Here is a 24,144-nt window from a genome sequence, read left to right as displayed (position 1 = left end):
GATTTTCCTGACTTCACAACTCTGGGCCCTCTGGTAGAACCAACCTAAAGGGTGTCCAGCCCATGCCATGTTGGAGCAGAACTGCAGCTGCCCTCCTGCCCAGGGTGGAGGGGTCCTGGCCACTGTGGGGGCTGGGAACAGCCTGTTTCCACCAGCTGTTGGGTGTCTGTGTGTGCACCCGGTGTAAGAAAAGGTGATGGTTTGTGTTCATGGATGTGTTGAGAACTGGTCGTGGGCAAGGAAATTGATTCAGACTAAGCAAAACATTAATTCAGTACTAATAAGGGAGAATAGACCTCCTACTGCACTCCAAATTATTTTTTTTCTACACTGTAAAACAGGAATTCATTTTTTTTCACTGTTTTGCCTCCTTTTGAAAATTGTTTACAGTTTTAAGCAGCCTTTAAAGTTGGTAAAGAATCAAGGCAGTAAATGGTCTCCTTTAATGCTGTTAAGTTTCGGGGACATCAGCATAGTTTAACACATTTGGGAGAGAATTAAATAACAGTTGGTTAAAAAAACTTTAGATCAAGTTCCACTATCTGCACATGTTTATCTTCTTAAATGCGGACACCAAATCTCTTGAGATTTTAAAGGCTGTTTTACACTTGTTTCCCAGTTTCTAGTATTAAAGAAAATTCCTCACAAATGTTGTCTAAAATTCTTACGTTCTAGCCTTTGCTGGCGTATTTAGATCCTGAAATGTATCGATCATAGCTCTTGAGTCCCTTTGTGCAGGACTAGAAATAAATTACCCTGGGTCAAGTTCTGTTTATACAGTGGACTGCTCTTGCAGAATTACCTTCTTGACTTAATAACTTCCTCTTGGATGACATTTCTGCCAGAAAGAAGACAAATTGGCTGAGGTCAGCGCGCGGATCAGCTCAGTGTGCAGGAGGAAATTGTAGTGGATCAGTTAAATTGCGGTGGGTCTGGGGCAGCACCGGGCAGCGCTGGCCTGCGCCGGCACCGTGGGCTCTGCACCAGGGTCATGCTGTAGTGTGGCCAATTCCAGCCATTCCAGAGTCTGAGGAATTCAGCTGGCACAGTGACAACGAATTAGATCAGCAGAGTGATTCTTTTGGCCTAACACCAACGTGTGCAGTGGCCCTCCAGACTCCTTGTGTTAAACCCAGCATTACCTGGCCATATACAAAGCGCTCACAGGTCTCTGCAGATGCCACACAGTGTGATATTACTGCACCTTTCTCTCACTCACTCCTGTGACCTTCTTTGAAATTGTTGTCTTACAAGTAGCTGGGAGATGAAACCTTGCAGCTGGGCCTGTTCTCATCATCCGCAGTGGCGGGGGTGGATGCTGAATTTGCATCCTGATGTGTAACATTGGGGCACAGGACTGAAGGACCTGTAAGATCCCGTAATACTGCTCCTGATGACCTTGGCCCTTTCTGTGTACATCTCTATGTTCCATAGAACAATTGTGTTATGTTATACAGAACGCATTATGTATTTATTACATAGGTAACACTATTACTCATATACGTGAAGCCAAGCAAATCTGAGTTGCTGGGGAATAGTTCTGCTGAAGTCACTGGCTTTATATTTTATGGAACTGGTGACAAGAGAGCAGTGGGGGCTACAGGCACCCATCAGAGTGGCACCAGAACCTTTGCAGAGCCTTTGCAGAAGAGCTTGGAAAGCTGAGCTGCCCCTCGGCACTGTGCCCATCTCACACCATAGCCCATCCCCTGTGGCAGGGGCAGCCTGGGCCACTGTTACAGTGATGTTGCTGCACCTCAGCCCTGTGCAAAGTGCACCCCCATGGCCTGTGCACGAGGAGAAAAACCTAAAGCCCAACTGCATCATGTTTAAAATGATGGAGTTACCTTTTCCCTCTGCAAATTCTTCTATTTATTCTGTGTTCTACAACAGAAGAAATATAAAAGTCTCCTTTTAATTAAGCTCTTTATCCTTTGAAGTTATTTTGGATTTTTTTTCCATGTTGGTGATGTAATTTATGTAAATAATCATCTATCTATGAAAGGAGTTTGTCTGTCAAAAGCTAAAATAAAAAACATCCGTCATTTTGAAGTGATTAACATTCTCCAGATGTTTAAATCATCAGATTTCAGGAGTTTCCCTTTGTTGTGATAATGATATAGTATCCAGAACAAGAATGTTTACTTTTTTGTAGAGGTCAAACACAGATTTTTCACAATCCTATTAAAGCATGCAGTTTATTGTAATTGTATGTGTAGATGAAAGCATATGCAGTTATTATTATTTCCCTTAATTGTAAACTGCTGCTGGTAATTTTACTGTAAAGCTGAAACAAAAGGAGCATAGTTGAAAGGACCACCACTGCCCACTTATGTAATCAATTTATAGATGTCAAGTTTGTACCAAGATGGTTATCCCTCTCCCTCGAAGCACCGGTGACAGGCTACCACCCTGCAGCACACCTCCCTGCTCTGGGGGCGGCCGGGGCTGCAGAAGATGTAGCTGATAATGTTAAGTGACAGCTCTGAACCACTACAGTCCAACGTGCTCAGCTTTAGGCTGCAGGGAGAAAGGAGACACGCATTCCTCCCTGCTGCTGGACCTGTGGCTGACCAAGGAAATTTTACCTGTCCTCCGCCGGCCAGCTTGCTGCGGTGACTGGAACCACAGCGCCTTGATGGAAGGAAGAGGAGGGGTGTAGTCACAGAAAAGGGGTACACGTGAAAAATGGATCAATTCCTTTCCCTTCCATAGTCCTTGCAGAGCAACACCCTTCAATTCATAAAACTGGACAGTGCATGAGGCGTGTGGATCCAGCAAGTCACCCAGTTGGCAAACTGCTCAGAGCTGACAAAATACACCCAGAGAGAGTTCTGAGTGGGCTCATGTGTGATGGCAACTAGCCAACCATTTTCAGTGCTTGTTTTTAACAAAACCTCTCGTGAAATATGAATTTAGAAAAAAATTCCCTAGAAAAATACTAGGTAGTTGTACCAGCCAAATAACCACTGCTTCTGCCCCGAGATTTCATTTGAGCTGAAATGTTACCTGAGGATTAGTAATGTAACATTAGAGATGTACCAGTTTTTCAGTTGATGGAAGGTTCTTGTCAGATGAACGCATACACCCTGTAGGAATGTGGCAAAGGCAGGGGTGGGCTCAGGCTGTGACCATCGCTGTTTTCTGCCCCCAGTTTCCCCTCGGGACTGGTTTTGACACCTGTGCCCCCTGTGGCTCCAAACGAATGTTCTTTGAAAGAGCCACAGCCTGCTGGAGGAGTTTCTTCCATGTCCCACCCAGAACTCATTCCTCTAAAGCTGCCCTTGGATGGAGTCAGCAAGGGAAAATTCCAGCCGTGTGCCAGGCTCCAGTGCATGCTGGAAGGAACATGCCTCTTCCCAAATGTTTTCTCATCCCCTTGCTGGCCTTTCACCACGGGAAAAAGGCAGATAAGTGAAAACTGTGTTTTGTGGAAGAAGAGAATTTCACTCTACTTCTCACCAGGGACCCTTACAATATCACACATGATTAAATCTCTAAAGTGTTAGTCTTTTTTTTTTTTTTTCTTTTTCTGACTCCTTGGATCTCATCTTGCCTCAGGAAACATGGATAAGAAAGCTTGCTGCAGTAAAGCTTTGTAAGTCTAAGCTGTCCTGAAGTAAGTTTTCTACAGCAAGCAACCTTTGCAGGGTCATAGGATGACCAAAATAATTAAGAACTTTAGGATTTATATGCAAATAAACCAGCTAATTCCACCAGAGACCTGCTGGATCTGAGCCAGATCAGCTGAGGAACTGGGATACATGGGGAGAGAGAAAATACACGTGTGGGTGAAGCTCTGAGTGCTGATCCCATAGTGGCTGGGGAGGCAAAGGGGCATGGCAGGGAGATGGGCACAGGGCATGGGACATGGGAGTGGGAGACAGTACAGGAGAGTGGGGGGATGGTGCAGACAGAAGGGTTGTTGCTGGCTACATTTCAATATTTTGACTGCTCTTGTGAGACTTTTGTCACACCAAGCTTGCTTGTACTTTTCCTTACCTCAGACAGGAGAGATGGACAAGGACAACTCTGCTGGGTCACGTTTTGCATAATTTTGCGTCTTTTTGTCTTCTGCAGTTCCATTGGCCTGATTGTAATAGATGCATTAGCACAACTTACAAAGCTGGTAATAAGTGGTCAGAGCTCATTACTGGTTTCCTGAGCCCTCAACCATGCAGGTGATGAGCTGCATGGGGTCTGGTTCTCCATTTCTAGAGCTTCTGTAGCGCTCAGCTGCTCTGCCAGCTTTGTGGGTACAAATACCTCACTGGTAAGTGTGGGCATGAGGATGGAGTCAAACTCCTCTCTTCATCCTCCCTAGAAACCAGTGCACCTCAGAATAGATGTAATTAATTATGCAGTGCTCCCATAACAGATGAGTCGAGCTGCTCGGATGGGCAAGCGCAACAAGGCACATTTGTGTAAGTACAAGGAAAATGGGTGGATGGGTTTGGTTCTCAACCCTGGGATCAATGGGAATAAAATGGTTCTCAGCTGAAAAGTGATGCTTGTAATATCCAGCATAAGTGATGAATTAAAGTCAAAGCATCTCTTCTGTCTTTGTCCCACTTCAGCATTGCACAACAGCCCCGTGCAGTTCCTTTGGACTCTTTGTGCATATTGAAAAGGCAAATACAGTGCAGCACAGCTTTCTGAGTCTGTGTTTTGGGTTTAGGGCTGGTTTTTTAATCTTTTTTTTTTTTTTTAATCCTAGCAGAAATATTCCTTTTATCATCACTGGTAGGTCACACTCCCAGGTGCCTTTTGCAAAGCTGGTTCTCCCATTTGTTCTTGAGGGCTTGTAGCAGTGTGTCCTGGTGCTGCCTTCAGAGGACAGTGCATGTAGGTGCTCTTCAAGAACATACCACAAATACAGGTTTAAGAAAGCAAATAATATCTGCAAATAATATACATTTTGGCTTTGCTGTTCATTCTCTATGAGCCTGCCTAAAGTGGGGTTTTTCTGGTTAATGCTGAAACAGATTCTTCCCTTTTCTGAAGTAATTTCTCTTTGAGAGTCTTCTAATCCCTCCTTCACACTAGCTTGCTAATTGGCCTGGAAGATGAGCTGATGATATGGCTGATGTTCTTGATGTACTAGACCCTCCAAACTGATTCTTCGAAAAACAAATGGCTGCAGAACAGGTGAGTTACAGACCTGCACTAAATACCTGTTCTGCTGCATTTGCAGTCTCCAGCACCAGGAAATATTAGTTCTGTTATTTTTACACTTCCTGCTTTTGCACACAGTTGCCAGCATTATTATTCTAATGCAGCATCACATCACACAACATCCCATCACCTTACAGCACTTTACGTGGCATTACATGGCACAACTCGGTCCCTGCGCTCCCAAGGCCTGTCACACCACTGCAGTTGGGCATTTGGTGCATTTCCATTCACCATGTTTTTAGGGATGTTCCAGTGGCCCATGGAGGTGTGTTTTGTTGGATTAGCTGACACAGAGTTCCTGCCTGCAGATGGATTATGAGGCAAAACTCAGCTATTTCAGAGCAGAAGTGATTAAAAAGGAATGAGATTGATGTCTGTGGCTTCCTGCAGATGTGCTGACGTGCTCCTGACCCTGAGGTGCTGGCAGGTTCTGTGGTTGGGCTGGAGCGGGGTGGCCCTGCTGTGGCTCTGTTACCTCTTCTGTGCTGGCCTCACTGGCCGCTCCTGGGTGTGGGCTGGGGGCTGGGGTGAGCCCCATGGTCTGTCAGGCACCAGGCCCTCAGCTGTGCTGAACACTTCTAGAGCCAGTCTGGGAGGAGCTCTAAAGTAGAATATGCCAGCTAAACAGATGAGTTCTGGAAAGAAATTATATAAATACAAGTTCTTGGCTTCAATCTGGTTTTCAGGCAAACAAAACTCTATAAACTCCACCACCCAGAAACCTGTCAGTGCTTCTGTCTGACTTCAGCCCTTTGAACAAGTCACTTCATCCCTGTTTCTCATGTAACTACAGATCTGATATGTGTGTGGAACCAGATGATGACCTGCCAGCTTCAGCTGTCTTCTTTCAACTTCATACTTGGAACTAAAGTTCACACAATATTTTCACAGACATTCATCCCCCAACTCTGAAAGAAAAAAAAAAAAAAAAAGGAGAAAAAAAAAGAAAGAAAAATCATGAAGAAGGAAAGGCGTGGGAGGAGAAAAGACAAACACAAAATGCAGTTCACTTAAAAATATCTCTGCTTGATGGAGGCTAAAAGGTGGCAGCTGTGCCAAAGTAGTGGACCCTAAATCGCTGAGCAAAAAAGAGCAGGGAAAGCTCTGATTGCTCCCAGTACTGCGGTGAATGTGTGCTCTCAGCCGCAAATCAAGCAAGCTTAAAAAAAAAAAAAAGAGAAAAAAAAAAAGACTCAATCAAGGCAATAATGGCCTCCACTTCACAATCAGACAAGTGCTTCTACTTCAGAAATCCTACCATTTAAGGCTGATTGCTAACCCTGGCCTCATTTCTAATCTAAAGGGCGAGTAATAATTTGGAAAAGGAATTATAACAACTTCCCAACCATTTGGTAAATCGTCATTATTTTAAAGGGGTGTTGGGAGGCTGTTGCTGTTTGTCAGGTATTTTTTTCCTGCTGCTGCTCTCCCACTTTTCACCATCCCTTTTTTCCCTGATCTCGTATTGGAAGGGAAGTGATATATGGTGAAAATATGTAAGAAAGAAAAGTCCAGAGGGATCCTCTAACCGCGGTGCTATGGTGTGTAGAAGATTACATGAAGCACAGAGCGATTAAATGGCTCTTCCTTTGCTACTGTAGAGTGCCCAGAGCTTCATGCTGGGATCAGCAGCTGTGCTGAGCAGGGACACTGTTCCCAGCCCAAGGGCTTCTGCATGAGCTCTCCCTGGAGTGGGAAACCTTCTGCTTTAGGAACTTCCCAAAGGAAAGGGCAAGGAGCACGCATGCAGGTGGATGGGTGATGTTGGGATGCTGGTGCAGTGAAGGGCTGCTGCCCACCCAGACCCGCAGCGGAGCCACTATGGCCCTTGGCCTCCCCTGGTCAGGGGCCACCCAGCCAATGGAATGAACTGGTACTCTGCTGTCCAAATCCTGCCTGGACTGCCTGGGATAGGCAGAGAAACATTAACCATTTAACCCATAGGTTATCCTGATGGGAAGTGCCAAGTGTATTAGTCCAGAACCCTCGTAGCTGAGCTGTGTTTATTGCCCTTGCTTTCCTGGTTCAAGCATCTGTGAATATTTCAGTGTTTATGTGAATATTTATTCCAACATCTTCTGTAGGTTTGTTGTGATTTTCACACACACATCACAGTCGACCTTAGAGGTCTTTCCAACCAAAATGATTCTATGATTCTAGGATTTTCTACTGAGAAAACTGAAAGAAAAGGACTCAGACAATATGCCTTCCAGCCGTGACCTGAGAGGGCCACAGCTGCCCTGGGCAGAACCCGGGGCTTTGTCTGGTGCCACTGTTCTCAGCGACAGAGCATTTAGAAACAGATGCAATATGACACAGAGCAAAAGAGCCGGGGGGGAACCTGTACTGGGGGGACCTGTGTACAGCTTCACCTGGGTTATCTAATCCTGTGGGAATCTTGATGGTGTTTTGATAATAGCAGATATTAGTGATCAAAATACCTCTTATTTCAGTGATTCAAGGACAAAATGGGATGCCATTGTCTCCCTGGATGAATGTGAGATGTTTTATGAAAGGGACGATCACTCTGTTTGGAGGATGACAAAATTTCCTTCTCTGCCTCCGGAGGTAATGGCAGCACTGACTGTAATGCAGCACTGTGACCCTTACTCCTGCTTTGTGCTGTGAAGGGATCTGTGCCACAGTTATTTACATCTGTATTTTAAATATGATTTGAAAAGAGACTGATTCAAAAATTTTCAATGACCCAGTGAAATCTGAACTACTTATTGCAAGACAAGAAGTATAATGCTTCAATCAAAATAGCAACTTGGAATGTGTTTTATTAAACAGAGTTCATTTAATATTACCCCAGAGTGCTGTGGATGTGAAAACACATTCTTGAATTTGAACTTTCATATCTAGGTAATAGGAACAAGGAGTAAATGGTAATTTCTAATATTACACATTTTGGGCCAAATTCTGATCCCATATAGAACTACCCGTGGCATTCCTGCATGTTTTCCAAAAGCAGTATGTCCCTGGGTCCTGTCTGTCTCTACGAGGTAAAGATGTTACAGGATAAACAAGTAAACCCTGCACAGAGCTCTGCAAAAAATCCTCCTGGATTTTACTTTCCCGTGACTGTCTCTGCAGAATTTCTGAGGTGAGTGAGTGCAGTGAGAGAAAACAAAACCAGGCTCAGGTTCTGTGCAATCGAAGAAAATTCTGAAATAATTTGCATCTACAAATGCAAAGTAATGGAAAAACGTGGATTATATGCATAAACTCTGTGTGCATGTCACTTCTAAATATTCCTTGATTTTTGTCAGCAATGTTATGCAAAAATATTTAAATGAGCAGATTATAAAAGAACAGTGCTGCCCGTGTAACATCGACGCGGAATCGATCGGGGACGGGCATTAGCGGGGAATTGCTGGTCATCCCAAGGGAAACGGGTTTTTGCTTGCCAGATGTTTGATATTTCAGGAGGTTAAATGGCTCCTGCTGCCAACCCGAGCGTGAGTGCGGAGAGCCGCAAGTGCTGATCTCTCGCCCGGACCGCGGGCTGAGCTCACCAGCCCCGAGCGCACGGGGACGGGGATCGGGACTGGCGGTCGCGGGGGCTCCGCCGCTCGCTCGGTTCCATCGCTCGGTTCCATCGCTGGCCCCGTTCCCCGCTCCGGGTCCCGCCGCTGCCTGGCACCCACCGGAGGGACCCCCGGGCCGGGTCAGGCGCGGAAAACTGCAGTCCCTGCCCGGTGTTCAAATATGGTAAAACGGAATTCATTAGGTGCTTATTTGAAGAAACGAAAAATCCTACTCTGTTACACACGGAGCGAACTCCGGTGCCTGTATGAAGTATGAATTGTCGCCCGCCGTCAGCGCGGGTTGTACCGACACCTTCCACCCCTGCCCGAACCCCCGAGACAGCCGGGATGTCACCTGCGCACCGAGGGGATGTAGCGAGCAGCGCTGCGCCCGCCGCCCGGGGCGGCTGCGGGAGAGCCCGGCGGTGCCGCCGGGACCGAGCGGGATCCGCTCCTGCGCCGGGGCCGAGCGTCCAACCACCGGGCTCTGAGCTGCCAGAATGCCTTTGCAAAAAACCCAATTACAGTAACTATAAAACTTGGTTTTGAGAAAAAAAAAAATATTCCTCTTTTCACGGGATCCTGCAGAAAATAAAAACAAATAAGATTTTTTCCCTACCAGTATAAAATTGAGCAAAGTAGTGTATCTGGTCAGCTACCATAAATAAACTGCACCCAAAAAGCAAAATAAAAGCTTTCTTGTAATTTGTGTGCTGTTCTCTGATTTAAAAAAAAGAGCTGAGGATTCTCTGACCTTGATACTGGGTAGCTGCCTGGTGCCACACCACAGCTGGCATGTTTGACAGCAGTTTTTACAGGCTTTACTTTCTCTTGATATGAAGAAATTAAGTGGGCAGCTCGGGAAATTTAGGCATGTGATTATCTAATTTTTTTAAAGGCTCAAATTTTTTTCAAAGGCTCTTTCAAAAAACCCCCAGCACGCTGCACCGGGGCAATTTCAACTATGGGTAGAGCAGAATTGAAACATTTCCCCTAATATCCCATTATGTAAAATCTAATTGACAGCGTGTTGCAAAGTAGTTGTGTATTTTCAGTAATCAAAAGTACCAAAGAGCTGCTAGGCCTCCAGTACATGGTACATTTAATACAATAATTTTAAAACCTTGAGACTGCATTTCATACAATTGTATGTTGTTGTTAAGTGTGTGGACTCTGGCAAATTCAGGTCGAGCCCTGGCAGGAATGGAGGATGAGAGCTGAGAAGCTATCCTGTCCACAGAGGTTTAACCCCACGTGAAAACACTGATTTCAGTGCACTCTGTGGCTTTTACTGTCATGCTCTTGTAAACTGATTTAAGTACTTGAGTTTCAGAGGAAGAAGCTATTTCAAGAAAATACTTGTGCGTATGACATCTGTGATTTGCATGTACAGAATTATCCTGGTGAATCAGTCAAGTGACTTTGTGTCCAAGTGCCTGGATGTGCTGGGGAGCACAACCGGCTTGGAACCTGCGGAACAACCAGCTGGGAACACTGTGGCTCTGATTTGAGTGGTTTCCTGGTGTGGATGCAAAATGCTATGGATGAGAAAAGACTAGCAGTTGCTGGAGTGAATGAACCCATCTGCCTCCCCTGAAACAACTGAGTGCACAGGGAATGAAATTGTAATTTTAAAAAATTTAACACAGCAAGAGCAAATATGAAAATTGAGATGAAAATACCTTTTAGGTTAATTAAGTGGCTAAGCACACTTACAAATGGTAAAGATTTGCCAGTTTTAGGAGTCTTGTTGCTTATCAGTGGATTTTCCTTTGGCCATGACCCCCAGAGTCGCCATTTTCAGTGGTGCTGCCTCCCACTGCCTGTGGCTGCTCTGCCCACTGGCTGCCTGCACTCTGCAGCTGCAGATGGCATTTACAGCCCAACAGAATTGCTCAGAGCAGCTGGAAATGAAACACAACTTGGCAAAATTAACCTCAAAAAGAACAGGTGTAACTTGGGTGAGCCTGGGGTGAAGTGTGGTGATCCCCAGTGTACGGGCAGGTAAGGGCAGTGTTGAACGGAGGAGGTGGCGCTGGGGCTGTGCTCCTTCCTGGAGCGGCTGCAGGGTGTTGAAACCACCTCAGCATTGCCCTCTGCAATGTTGGATGTGGTGTAAAAAAAATCAGACAAACCTTGTAAAAACTGTTCTACATTTTAGGCACTGAAGTAACAAAATTCCCTGATCTTTCCCTGACAATCATGAGACTGTTTATTTTTCTTGTTGTAGGGTCTTGTTTTGGATTTTTTGTATGACGTCCCCAACAGTCTTCAACCATTGGAGATGATGGGAATAAAGTAACAAGATGTCAACAGTTAGGGTAACATTTCTAGGTTAAGACTGCCAAAAAAATATTAATGAATTTTGTATCATTTTTCAGAGGAATGTGGGATTGTATCACATGTCAGTTTCTGACAAACTGTATTTCTAAGAATGTAAATCCTGTACTGCTATTACACAGTGCAAGCGTTTAGGCCGTTATTGTGGTGTTTGATTCCACTGAAATAAAAATAAGAAGAAAAAGGTAACATTAAAAAGGAGCTTCCCAAAAATTTACTTGCACTGAATGCTCTTTCCTGCCAATACACAACCCTACTCTGCCTTCAAAAGCACATTGAGGTCCTGATTTGCACACACCATTAGTATCTGTGATCCTTCTCCCACCTTGCACAGGTGACTGTACACACCAGGAATTAAACTGCTCTGGATTCGGGAACAGGCCTCCTCTATCCCAGGAATATGGGTTCTGCAGGCTGGGCTTGAAGCCTGATATGGTTTCTTCGTATCTCTGCTTTTTCAGTCCTGAATTTTCCCTTCCCATGTGTGATGAGACCTGACAGCACAGCAAGGTCTGTGGGCACTGCTTGTGGTTGGTGCTGGTGCCATCAGTCCCTTGAGCCACATCCAACAGACCAGACCCAGACTTTTAGGAAATGTCACATGCAGAGAAGGGTTCAGACTGTTCTGAACAAACTCCTTGAAATCCACAAGCAACAACTGCCTCCTTTGTGCACAGCAGCTGCTCCCCAGGCAGTGAGGAGGGACCTGCCAGAATGGTGAGACCCCTAGCAGTGGAGATGGGGACAGGGACAGCCTGTAGCTGTGCAGTACCTGGCTGGGGCAGCAGGCTGGGAAGGCTTCTCTGCACAGAGGCAGATATTGCTGTTTGCTGATAGAAGCCCTGGGGTTTCAGTTCAGCCCACACAGGCAGCTGACCCTCAGAACAGAGAGAGGAAGGTCTGTAGAATGTGGTGACTGCAAAGGTCTGACACAAGCCCCCGTCCCAACACTGCTCCAGCAACGTCTGTGGCAGAAGCTGTGTCCCCACACCTGAGGAGCTGCTGTCTCCTGCCCTGCTGTGGGACCCCTGGCTGCTCCCACCACCTGGCTGCTGCCCCACAGGCCAAGGGACTTGGGCTTTGCTCACCCACCTCCTGGCCAGCGGCTCTGCAGTGTTAGAAATGATCCCCCCGTGTTCAGTCAGAATGGAACCATGGTTAGTTCTCCCAAATGTGCATGAAGTCTGAGACCAGTGCACACAGTGCTGCTTTGGAAGGTTTCTGTCAAATTTCCACCTCACATATTGGCCGTCTCACGAGCCAATAGTCTTCAGTATTTGTCTCCAGCACCTCTCTCCTTCCCTGAAACCAGCAGCACCAGTGTGTTCTGTGACACGCTGTTTGTGCTGGCAGCCACCCAGCACCTCAGCTGCACGTGGCTGCAAACTTACAAGGACAGAAAGGCACTGGCCTCTCCCCTTCCCATACCCCAGCCACATGCTGAGGTGTTTCAAGCTCCCAGAAGGAGAACATTTGAGCTCAAAGTCAGCAACACTAACACACAACACAAGAGGCTCCAGTTCCTTTCTTCTGGTTGCACCTATGACTGAAAACAGCCTAGTGGGCCTTTCAGAATCTACTCAATGCCCCAATTACTCTTCCCTGTGGCTGCCATGGAGTATGTTCAATTTTTACAGTGGAATTAAAATGCCCCCAAGACACAGGCTCATGTAATGGAAACAGTGACACACCTCTCTGCATGGCCTGGGAGCTCCTGCACAAATAAACCATCTCCTTCAGTCAGGGTCTGGCTCTGCAGTGTAAGCTATCCCTCAAATCACAAAAGACAGCTTGGAAGGTTTACAAATTCAGTATTTTTCTGAAAAGTACACGAGCATGGAGTGCCTTTGCCAGTGGCACAACAAGGAATGCACACAGTACTGCACTGTTTGGATACAGTTCAGTATACAGTTCCTGCAGTCAGTGGTTCACAGCCCAACCCAGCCCTTGGGGTGACTTTGGCCGGGCACTGGTTGCAGAGCACAGGAGCTCTGTGAGGGGAAGGGGCCATCAGCATACAGAGCTGGCTAAAAGGGCAAGGAAAAATGGTACTGAGTGGCCAGTGGCCACAGGAATTGGAGCACACACAGTGGGGCCAGAGCCCAAGACACCACAAAGAGCAGGGAAACAGCAGCTGCTGGTGCAGTGGCCAGGAGAGATATGGATGCACCCTGCTGACGCTGGCACAGAGTAGTACCCAGCTCCTGCTTTTCTGTCCTAACCTCTGCCCCAGGTATGCTCTGCAGGTGACTAACAGCTGGCCCTGTGCTCTGGGAAGGGCCAGCCGTGCCTGCAGGGAAAACAACCCAGTTTTTAGTTTCTCTGCTCTGCAAAACCAAGAAAGTTGGAAGTGAAATGTTTCCCCAGAGAACATGGCCAAAGGCTGCAGCAAACCTGTTATTTCTGAGATAACTGGAAGATGGAGTAAAAGCTTGCTAATTCAACAGTACAGTTGAAAAACTGTACAGTACAAAACTCCCAAAACATTCTAAGGCTTTGTTGTCTGTGCCCGGTAGCATTACACCCGCTCACCATTCTGTTAATTACCTTTTTTCTGGTCAATGTCCATGGGAGTGTGACAACTTAAGAGCACAAATGTATATAAACCTCTTACAAAGAGCATTACAATCAGTTTGCCATTTGCTTTCAAATGCCTTAGTCTATATCATGATTTCGGCAAACAGATCCAGACTGCTCTCGGTATCATCCTGGGGCTCCAGCTCTCCACTGGGATCGGCCTGTTCCCGAGTGGTCCGTCTCTTTCTCCTGTGCACATACACAGAGTGACTCTTCTCCGGCCCCTCAGGAGCCAAGGTGTCTGTAGGGACAGCAGCCTCCAGAGCCAACTCCAAGCCTTTCTGGAATCTAGAAAAAAAAAAAAAAAATTGTATTTACTTTTTTGTAGGCTTGCTTCAAAACTCCTCTGAGAAACTAATGGTTTTGGAACGCAATCAAACCATGCAAGGAGAAGAAAGTGGTTTTAGCTAATACTAAAGAAAAATTCAACGTCATGAACATTACATCATTACATGGTGTAATCTTACAAACCTCTCAATCCTCCTTATGTTTTCTTCCATTTTCTGATTGGCTACTTGGACCAGAAATTCAATATATTCTTCAGAGACCAACAATCTCCCCTTGTGGCTCAATGGAACTTCTAAGCAGTGAGTACTCCGGACAGCCTGAAAAAGCACACAGAATTTATCTGGAACGAAGTTTTTTTATTTTATGAAGGTTATTTAAATAATATAGGGAGTTCATTACAGGAAAAAACCTGCTTATCCAAACAATTGGTAAGTTTGCTCTCACCTAAAGCAGAAAGCTATTTCTTTGCTACAGCATGCCCTGTGACAGCTGTTTAGCACAAGCCAGATCTCGGCTGGTAAAAAGTCAAGGTTAACATAATGATACGACTTTGTTACATCCCTTACAGCAGCAGAGTCCTTACCATCGTAATTTTTCCTCCTCTGCCAACCGTAATACCAGAGTTCCTGAATCCAGAATCAACAGCCACTGAATGCTGCAGAACAAACAAGGGCTTAAACAGGTCTCGTACACTTTCACAGCAAAAAATAATTATGGATGGGTTGCAATGCAACTTGCAATCTTGGTTTTGCAAAAAACTTACTCAAAGCCATTTCCACAGACTGATACAAAAGTAGTTAAATTAAAATGTCTTTAAGATCAAGCCCACGGACTAGGGGTGGTTTTCAGATCCATGGTGGATCCTGATTGTCTGAATCCATCAGTGCAGATGGGACACAACGTGTCTCTGAGCGCTGAGCTGCTTTATCCCAGTGAGCTGGAAGCACACACGTCCATAGCTGTGAGAGCAGCAGGACTGTATATGGAGCTCATCAGCTCTCCCGTGCTAATGAGGGAACAAGCCTGGCATGGCACACGCTGCTCTTCCGTCATGATGGAAAAGCAGAACACAAAGATGCCACTCAATTCATTGAAAATGGAGACAAATGGCCCGGATGGTAGCAAAGTAATGTCTAAAATCCATCCCTTTCAGCCAGTGAGAGCAGCCCAGGCTCCCCGAGAAATGTTTTATGGGCAGCCCACTTCAGCTCAAAGGTGAGTAATTTTGCTTTCTACGTACAGCAAAATCTCAGCCAAGTTGAAAGCTGTGTTTTCCTCATCAGCTTACTTTACTATCCTAGTTCTTGAACACATAGCACATCTGTGACTGCTCCTAAGCGCTACAGCTTAACCAGGAGCCAATCCTCTTACTTTTACGGGCAGGAATGTAACAGAACAACGATGTCACATTGTGCTTGACGTGGTTTTACCAGCAGCTGTGCATCCTGCAGCTCCCGACACAGCACGTGAAGAACAAATGGTTCAAACTTGAACACAACATCTCCAGTGGCCTTCTCTAGTGCTGTCATCTGGAAAATACACCAAAACATTTATATTAACACTGCAAGTGTATACTATTATTGCCAGAAAAAAAAATGCAAAAGAGAAAAAGCTAGTCTGTGTGTGAAACAAGCATCAAAAATGCAGCAAATGAGTCCCAAGCAGTCAGGTTTGATCAGCTGCTTTTAAGTTTTTATTGCTCACAATACACAGAAACTCCATGGATTTCCCTGATTCTGTTTGCTAAACTGATCAGGTTTGACAGAAATTCATGGCAAGACAGACATTTAAAACTGTGTTTCATCCGTTTTGTTTTTCCTTTGTACATCCAAACATAGACACCATCAGTCGAGCAAAGGACAATAACTGTTCTGCTGCAATCAGGTGATTGAGCAGGGATTTTTTTTTAAACTGTTCTTTAGAATCAAAGACATTTAGTTGCTGAAGTACATCCCTCAACTTCAGAAAACTTTCTGGGCTTCAGCAGATTAAATCCATGGCCTAACATACCAGACTTTAATTCTTGCTCAAATACCATATGAGAGTTATAAAGACAAATTTAGAGGTTGAAATTAGAGGCATAAACCCACAAGATAAGAGGAAAAAAGAGTTACTTTATAATTATAAAATTGAAGAAATCCCCTTCAGACCCCTCAGTTCTGCCAGAAGACAGAGATGCTAGTGGCAGTTTTTCCTGGACCTGTGAGTGTGCAGACAGCTCTCTGATATCCTGCACAGCTCACAAAGACAGTTTATCTTCTTTTTTGTGCTGTCTTCGTGCAGAGAAACCTTAAGGGCTGGGAATACTTTCTTCTATTCAGAAAAGTCACTTTGAGACACACTGAGCTTAAAAGCATTCTCTTCAAAACGGGTCTGAAGAATTTACTGAGCAACACCCCCAAAGAAAATTTAATTTTGAAAGAGTGGCAATCCATCTCAGCGGCAGGAATAAAAACCCTCTCAAGTGACACATTTTCCATGACACCAGGAGCACTGCAATGAATAAATACAAAACCTGTATCAAAACTCTGCTCTTACCACATCGCCTTTGGCACACGGGTCGTGTGTTACCAGGAGCCATCTGCAGTTCTTCTTCTGGATCCCGCTGCCGTCCGTGTCCTGATGGACAGAAAGCAGGGAATGGGCTTTGCGGGTCGGTGATGTTTGATCCAGCCCTTCCGAGCCAGGAGCGTCGCTCTGCCCGCGGAGACCATTCCCAGGGGCACCGCTCGGCCCGGCACCCGCGGGTTTGTGTGTCCCGGCCACCGGCACTCGGACAGGGAAGCACCGGCAACAGCGGGACCCCCGTCTCGGCATGCCGACCGCGCCCTGCCATCCCGGTACCCATCCTGGTGTCCCGGTACCCAGGTATCCCGGTACCCATTCCGGCCCACCATCCCGGTACCCATCCCAGTATCCCGGTACTCCGGTGTCCCGGCAACCATCCCGGCCCCCATACCGGTACCCATCCTGGTAGCCATCCCGGTATCCCGGTCCGCATGCCGGTGTCCCAGTATAACGGTGTCCTGGTACCCATCCCGGTACCCATTCCGCCATCCCGGCCTCTATCCCGGTGTCTCGGTCCTGTATCCCGGTGGTGTCCCTGTATCCCGGTGTGTTCCTGTATCCCGGTCGGTGTCCGCGTATCCCGTGTGTCTCGGTGTCCCTGTATCCCGGTGTGTGTCCCTGTGTCCCGGTGGTGTCCCAGTGTGTGTCCCTGTATCCCGGTGTGTGTCCCGGTGTGTATCCCGGTGTGTGTCCCTGTATCCCGGTGTGTGTGTATCCCGGTGTGTGTGTATCCCGGTGTGTATCCCGGTGTGTGTATCCCTGTGATCCGGTGTGTATCCGGTGTGTATCCCTGTGTGTGTGTATCCCGGTGTGTGTATCCGGTGTGTATCCCGGTGTGTATCCCGGTGTGTATCCCGGTGTGTGTGTATCCCGGTGTGTATCCCGGTGGTGTGTATCCCGGCGGTGTGTATCCCGGTGTGTGTGTATCCCGGTGTGTGTGTATCCCGGTGGTGTGTATCCCGGTGTGTATCCCGGTGTGTATCCCGGTGTGTATCCCGGTGTGTATCCCGGTGTGTATCCCGGTGTGTGTGTATCCCGGTGTGTGTGTATCCCGGTGTGTGTGTATCCCGGTGGGTGTGTATCCCGGTGTGTATCCCGGTGTGTGTGTATCCCGGTGTGTGTGTATCCCGGTGTGTGTATCCCGGTGTGTGTGTATCCCGGTGTGTATCCCGGTGTCTCTCACCGCCACCAGGACCCTGCCGTCGCACGAGCTGGCCGTACAGAACCGCTCGCGCGCGTTCAGGAGCCGCGCGAGCCCCGCGGCGCGCGCGTCCAGCGAGCGCTTCCGGCTGGCGTCGGGCCGCGCGAGCCGCTGCGCCTTGCGCCGCGCGAACGCCGCCATCGCGCCGGGGACGGCGGCCCGCGGGGGACAAACTCCGCGCGCGGCCGGGCACCGGGGAGGGGCGCGGGGTGGCCCCGCCCTCCGCCCTGTCCCACGCTCCGGCCCGGGGGCGGCGGCGCTCCGCAGGTAGGCGGGGGGCGGGGGCGCGGAGCTCCCCGGTGCTCCCCGCGGGGACGAGACGGGGCCACGGCGGCCCCGCGCTGCCCGTGCTAGGCTCCGCAGCCGCGGCGGCCACGCCCGGGCCCCGAGCGGCGCTCAGGGGGGCGGGGCCTGACCGCGACAGGGCGCGGGGGGCGGGGCCTGAGGGCGAGAGGCGCGTCAGGGGCGGGGCACGTCAGGGGGCGTGTCGGGCCGTGTCGTACCATGTCGTACCGTGTCAGGCCGTGTCGGGGCCGTGTCGGGGCCGTGTCGGGCCGTGATGCCGGCAGGGACGGGTCAGGCCGGGCCCGGGGCCGAGCCCTGTGCTGTGCTTCCCGTCCGCCCCATGCCCGGCTCCCGGGAGCTGCTCTGAGCGGGAGACCCTGAGCACCTCGGGCACCCCCCGCACCCTCCCCTCCCCTCCCTCTGGATCGGTTCATTATCACGAGGCCGAGCCGCCCTTCGACCCCGCGGGCTGTGCCGTGTCCCGGGCGGTGTCCGCAGGGCACGTCCTGGGGGCTCAGGCTCTCCCTGACCTGAGCACGAACCAGGGGTGTTACTGTCGTGTTTTTCCCCAGATCCTCTGGTCGCCATGGCAGCCACCAGCAGAGTGATGAGAGCGGTCAGAGTGTTTGAATTTGGTGGCCCTGAAGTACTTAAACTCCAGTCGGATGTGTTAGTTCCTATTCCAAAAGAAAACCAGGTATCTGTGAGCTCTGTGAAGGGAAATAGCAGTAATGAATGGTAACAGGTGCCTGCAGGACACAATGAGGGACACAACCCAGAACTCTTCATCTGGAGTAGATGGGGTTTGATCACTGTGTTCATACTCCCTGGGACATCATGCTTGACAAATGTTGGCTCTTTACTGTTCTGTGGGCTACATATTCCACATCAAGGGTTTCCTGAAAGTAGCTCTAGTTCCACACTGGGTTGTCGCAGAGGCTGTTTGAGAATTCAGTCAAAATGCCATGATACTGTGCTGTGAATTAAACAGCTAAATATTTTTACTTAGTGCTTAAGAAGCACCTTTTTTTCGTAGGTGTTAATTAAAGTCCATGCCTGCGGGGTAAATCCTGTTGAGACGTATATTCGTTCTGGGACTTACGCCAGGAAACCGGCTTTGCCCTACACCCCAGGCTCGGATGTGTCTGGGGTGATCGAGGGTGTTGGGGAACACGTGACTGCGTTCAAGGTATTTACACATTGAGCTTCAATTCACTGTTGTTTATTGTATCCTTTTTGGGTGATTGCTGTGCTACTGTAGCTGATTCTGTTTATAATCATGTAATCTCTTCAAGGGGAGGAATCCCCTTCACAGACTTGTAAAAACAGAAAATGGGATACCAATGGCAAGCCAGTCTGCAGCTGGGACTTTGAGGAATACTGTGACCTCTGGGAGCTCAAAGGTCTCAGAAGAGGCACACCTGGTGTCTGCCTCCTTAAAGTGGTGACATCAGGTGTACATAAGTGGGGTTTCTGCATTGCAGAAGTATTTGAGATTGGATGCTTCCAGCTGGGGATAATAATTTCATGCAGAACTGAAAAATTTTCTGTAAAGTTTTTTGGGAAATGGAAGTTGCTTACTTGAAAAGCCCCATTATGTATTTGTTGTTAAAACTGTTCAAATACTGCATTGATCCAATCTAGTAATTTTACTTGTATTTCTCAGGGGGAAAGTCTTGTGGCAGGAGAAGGCAAATATCAGTTTGCTAAAAGATATCTATGGCATTTATATAGTTTTCAAATCTGTTCAAGTTGACCAAGTTCACTAAGGTTCATATGAATGAGGCAGTAGGTTTGTGTGTTACACTGCAGAGCAGGGTTATAATAATGACACTTAAGTATATGGAATTGTATGGTTTGTGTTGCATTGGTGGTATGTATCAGCATTTATAAAAATTTCTATGACAAATATAACTGGTTATTTTTAATAGGAGAGCTGTTAGCAATAGCCTAAACCTCTGTGAATTGGTTCTTAATGCTTATTAAGGAAAAAGAAAGGGAAATTATTAATTTCTCTATGTTCTCTCCCTCTGTTCTAGAAAGGGGACAGGGTTTTCACCCTTGAAACGGTCTCTGGAGGATATGCAGAGTATGCAGTTGCTGCAGCCAACAGAGTCTTTCCTTTGCCAGACAAGCTGGACTTTAGGCAGGGAGCAGCGCTCGGAGTGCCCTACTTCACTGCCTACCGGGCCCTCTTCCAGAAGTAAGGCACCAAATCCAACTTTGTGCACTTTAATTTTTAATATTTAAAATACAACCCCCCCCCAAAATTCATATTTTTCATTGTCCTGTAAAATGGGGAGATCGATGAGTGGGAAATGTTCGAGACACTTGAACTTGTTATGCTGATGGAATTGTCAGATAATTGTGACCTAGAAGCCTGTGACTGTGTTTTCCTGTGTTTCTTCGTGAGAGAACAGACCTGGAAAGGCTTCATGTAATAAAACATGTGGCTGCTTTTCAGTACTCACTGGTATTTTAGCCCAAGAAGAAAAGCAGGAATAGTTCTCATTTCCTAATTAAGCAGCCAGGTGCTGTGGAGCAGAACTACTGCTTTCCTGGGACAGAGGAGGGTCCCAAGCTGAGGCTCAGTACCAGGCTGTCACTGTCTGCTGGCTGCCTGTTACTTCACGCCATCAAACACAGGGTTTATTTCGCCTTCTTGTTCTCCCAAAAAGGCTTATGATACCTGTTTAGCCATAACTTGGAGAGCATAGTTTGGAACGTTAATTGGAACATAAATTGGAAATGCTGTGTGAACGATGAGATTTTCTCGGTATCTGCATTGGTCAGAATCTGCACCCTGGTACTCAGTTGTGTGTACTGCAATCACAACACCAATATTTCCTGTGTTCTTCACCCAGAGGCTGTGCCAAAGCTGGGGAAAGTGTGCTGGTGCATGGTGCCAGTGGCGGGGTAAGTGTTCCAAGGAGGCAGGTGATATGGAATGCTGCTCTCTGTCCTTGTGTCTGCCTGGGGTATGAGTTACGGTCACATTTAGATCAATAAAGGCATTAGCAAATTAGGTTTTTATTTCAGATACTCTGGGATACACTTGCTTAGAGCTAACTCTGTTACTCGCAATAACTGTGAGACTGCACAAGTGCAGGTGTGAGATCCCCAGTCAGAGGGTCACACACTGAACAGGTGGAAGTTGGTCTGGAAGCTTTGTAGTAGTCAAACTCAGGCAAAACTGATAGCAGAAAGCTGTAATTTTCCTATATGTGCAAGCTGTTCTCAGTCCTCTGAGAAGGAATCATCAGTGCAGGGCAACTGTGCATTTCTGGGATGTTTTTACCCATGAGCTGACAGCCAACTGCACAGGGAGAGGCACTGGAATGGATAAAGCTGTGACTGAATACTGTGTGAAATTGCACTTCTGATTTTCTTTGGTTTTACCTGACAAGCTAATTTTAGATCTCTCTCACATAACATTCTAGTTTATCTCCCACACTCTGCCCTTTCTTGCTCAATTTCTGCTGATGCACCAAACATCTGCTAAGAACAGGCAAAGTTTCTTTAATTATTTGTTAGACAACAGAAAGATGAATTCAGATCTTATTCTGAGATACTAGAATGGCATTCAGCATCATTCCTTCTTTTTATTTTCATGAACTAAATGTAGTGCTTCTATTCTTACTGGAGTGCAAAGCTGGTAGGAGACACTGAGAATTTGCTTTAGAAAGAGATCATTTAATCTGTTTGTGAAAGGTGCAGGAGTGATGTTAATAAAATTTGTGCCTGCAGGTTTTCTTTGCAATGTATAATGCTGGTATCAGGTGATTCTGTGAAGAGGAGAATTTTCCTGGCTTTGTATTAAAAATGTATGGCCCGGCTTTGACAGATAGACAACATTCTACATCGATTTATATAAAATGCTGATCAAAACTTCCATGCTTCTGTAAATTTTTGTTCTTTTTAAAAGACTACTTTTTTGTCTTTAGGATCCAAATTACTAATTATGGCTAAAACACATGTTACCAGACCAACTTTTTAAATGGGGAAGTTCCAAGTTGCTGGTAGAATAATTAAAATTTAAAATGCTAAATAGGTAAAATAGTTTTCTTTTTTTCTTTTTGTTTGTTTGTTTTCCTCTTTTGTTTTTTTTCTCCCCTCAGGTGGGACTAGCAGCATGTCAGATTGCCAGAGCTTGTGGTTTGAAGGTTTTGGGTACAGCAGGAACTGAGGAGGGCATGAGTGTGATCCTGAGAAACGGCGCTCACCAAGCCTTTAATCACAGAGACCCTAATTACATTGAGAGAATTAAGGTAGGCATGATGTCAGGGCTAGAGGATGCAGGTACTAACAAACAAGCAACTGTTTGCTGAAGATTGTAAAGGGAATTTATCTAGGAGCAATAGTGTACTGCCTTTTTAATTTCTACACGAGATAAATTTACCCATGTTTGGAAAGCAGAGGTTTCCTCACGGGCAGTGTCATTTGGAACTTACATTCAGCAAATTCCAGTGTGGGAGCGAACCATAAGTCAGCACAGCAAAATGTGCTACAATTCAGCTCATTAGCTGTCAGCTGTAGTGCAGAGGCTGCATTGAAAATTTAAACAATAGCCTGTAAAATGGATGTTTCCTGTAGTGTTGAAATAAATGGTGGTACCCGAGCACTAAAATAACATCCTGTGTCTTGTACAGGAGAGTACAGGACCGGGGGGAGTGGATATCATCATAGAAATGCTCTCCAATGTCAACCTGGATGCTGACTTGCAGCTGCTGGCCCATGCGGGGAGGGTGATGGTGAGTGTGTCCTTGCCCAGAGGATGATGGTGAGTGCTTGTGTCCCTGAGCAGGGAGGTGATGGTGGGTGCTGGAATCATTACCTTAGTCTGTGCATTCCCCATCACAGTCGTACAGCTCCTACTTTGGACTTGTTTGGGCAGGTTGTGGGCTGCAGAGGACGCATCGAGATAAACCCAAGAGACACCATGAGCAAGGAGTCAAGCATAATTGGAGTGAGTCTGTTTCTTGCAACTGAGGTGAGAAACATTTCTGTTTTAAAGTATGCCTTGTTGGCTTGTTCCAGCACTTGTCTATTTCAAGTTAAAATCCTTTGTAGGGTTGAAAGCATAATTTCACTGTAACTAACTTGTTTGTTCATTCCTTTATGTTTTGATTCAATCTCAGAACATAGTAAAATATTTTTGGGATGTGGAATTTGGTTTAACACTTGCATGAATTGTCAATGCAGTTCTAAAATGCAAAGACCTTGTTGTAAACACTGTGTTTGTTACATGCAGGAGGAGAGGCATGAATGTGCCACGGCACTCCTTGATGGCATAGAAGCTGGGTGGCTGAAACCCATTGTGGGCTCGGAATATACCCTGGAGAAAGTAGCCAAGGCTCATGAAGACATTATTTGTAGCAGTGGTGCCCGTGGGAAGATGGTGCTCCTTCTGTAAAGGAGCACCTTCTTTCATTTATTTTGTAGCTGCTTTAACTGCACCTTTGCTTACATGGTTCACTGAATGTATAAGCATACTTTTGATCAGGTTTGACGGTAGAAAATGCTCACTTACATGAATTAATTAACAAGATGCTTCTTTTTGTAATGAGCAGAATTTAATTTACTGTAAAGTAATTTTGGTAGCTTTTTTGACGAATGTGTAAATAATAAATTTTCCCTGCTGGTGTGGCATGGTGCTGCAGGGGAAGGTAGAGTTTGGTATTGTGTTCTGTGTGAAGGCAGAGTTAGGCCACTGTAGGTAGTGCAGAATGAAGCTGCTTTTTACAGATACACAAAATTAAATAACTTGCTGTGTGTGTTAATTAGAACTGTAAATTCTTTTAGCCACAAAATCTGTCTTAACTCAAATTTTGTCACACAATTTACTTGAAATAAAAGCTTTTACTGACAAAATAGTTCACTTTCCAAGTCAAAAGATGTACAGAATCTCTCAAACATGAACTGTTTGGAGCAGAGGTACTTCCACTTGGCTGCGCCTGCCTCAGGGTCTGAGGTGACAGTTCCTGGCTCATCCACAGGGACTGTCACTCTGGAGATCCATGTTCGTATTCCTCTCTGGAACTGATGATAGTAACTCCTGGATGGTAAATGGCTGGTCGTGAGGATTTCAGTTCTTGCTGTGACCTTTATTAAAGTCTCCTGGGTCCCTGGCTGCATGGAGAGCAGGGCTCCATGGCTCTTGTGGCATGGAGACTTCCTGTG

At 46.6% G+C, this 24,144-nt stretch overlaps 2 protein-coding genes across 5 annotated transcripts; one reads left to right on the top strand and one right to left on the bottom strand.

The window, feature by feature from the left end:
• Positions 1-10,323: 10,323 nt before the first annotated feature.
• On the bottom strand, positions 10,324-17,822 carry TYW3 (tRNA-yW synthesizing protein 3 homolog). 4 transcript variants are annotated; one of them, XM_050307012.1, is made up of 6 exons: positions 17,662-17,822; positions 16,449-16,529; positions 15,341-15,439; positions 14,494-14,565; positions 14,094-14,227; positions 10,324-13,910 (listed from the first exon to the last, which is right to left on the bottom strand). In XM_050307012.1, exons 1-6 carry the CDS (start codon positions 17,818-17,820, stop codon positions 13,706-13,708), a joined length of 750 nt encoding a protein of 249 aa, XP_050162969.1. In that variant the 5' UTR covers positions 17,821-17,822; the 3' UTR covers positions 10,324-13,705. The 4 variants fall into 4 exon arrangements, with proteins under 4 accessions (XP_050162969.1, XP_050162972.1, XP_050162971.1 ...); XM_050307015.1 differs by lacking the exon at positions 17,662-17,822 and adding an exon at positions 16,956-16,982; XM_050307014.1 differs by lacking the exon at positions 17,662-17,822 and adding an exon at positions 16,870-16,946.
• An 11-nt stretch (positions 17,823-17,833) lies between these two features.
• On the top strand, positions 17,834-23,724 carry CRYZ (crystallin zeta). The gene is made up of 9 exons (XM_050307011.1): positions 17,834-17,946; positions 18,537-18,661; positions 19,001-19,153; positions 20,004-20,167; positions 20,829-20,880; positions 22,083-22,232; positions 22,614-22,715; positions 22,859-22,954; positions 23,216-23,724. Exons 2-9 carry the CDS (start codon positions 18,551-18,553, stop codon positions 23,375-23,377), a joined length of 990 nt encoding a protein of 329 aa, XP_050162968.1. The 5' UTR covers positions 17,834-17,946; positions 18,537-18,550; the 3' UTR covers positions 23,378-23,724.
• The last annotated feature ends 420 nt before the right edge of the window (positions 23,725-24,144 follow it).

The sequence above is a fragment of the Myiozetetes cayanensis genome, unplaced genomic scaffold (assembly GCF_022539395.1).
Source record: "Myiozetetes cayanensis isolate MyiCay16 unplaced genomic scaffold, myiCay2020 scf12, whole genome shotgun sequence".
In the NCBI taxonomy this organism is placed as follows: Eukaryota; Metazoa; Chordata; class Aves; order Passeriformes; family Tyrannidae; genus Myiozetetes; species Myiozetetes cayanensis.
Note: the sequence above shows the minus strand (reverse complement) of the source record. Positions and strands in the feature narration are given on the sequence as shown.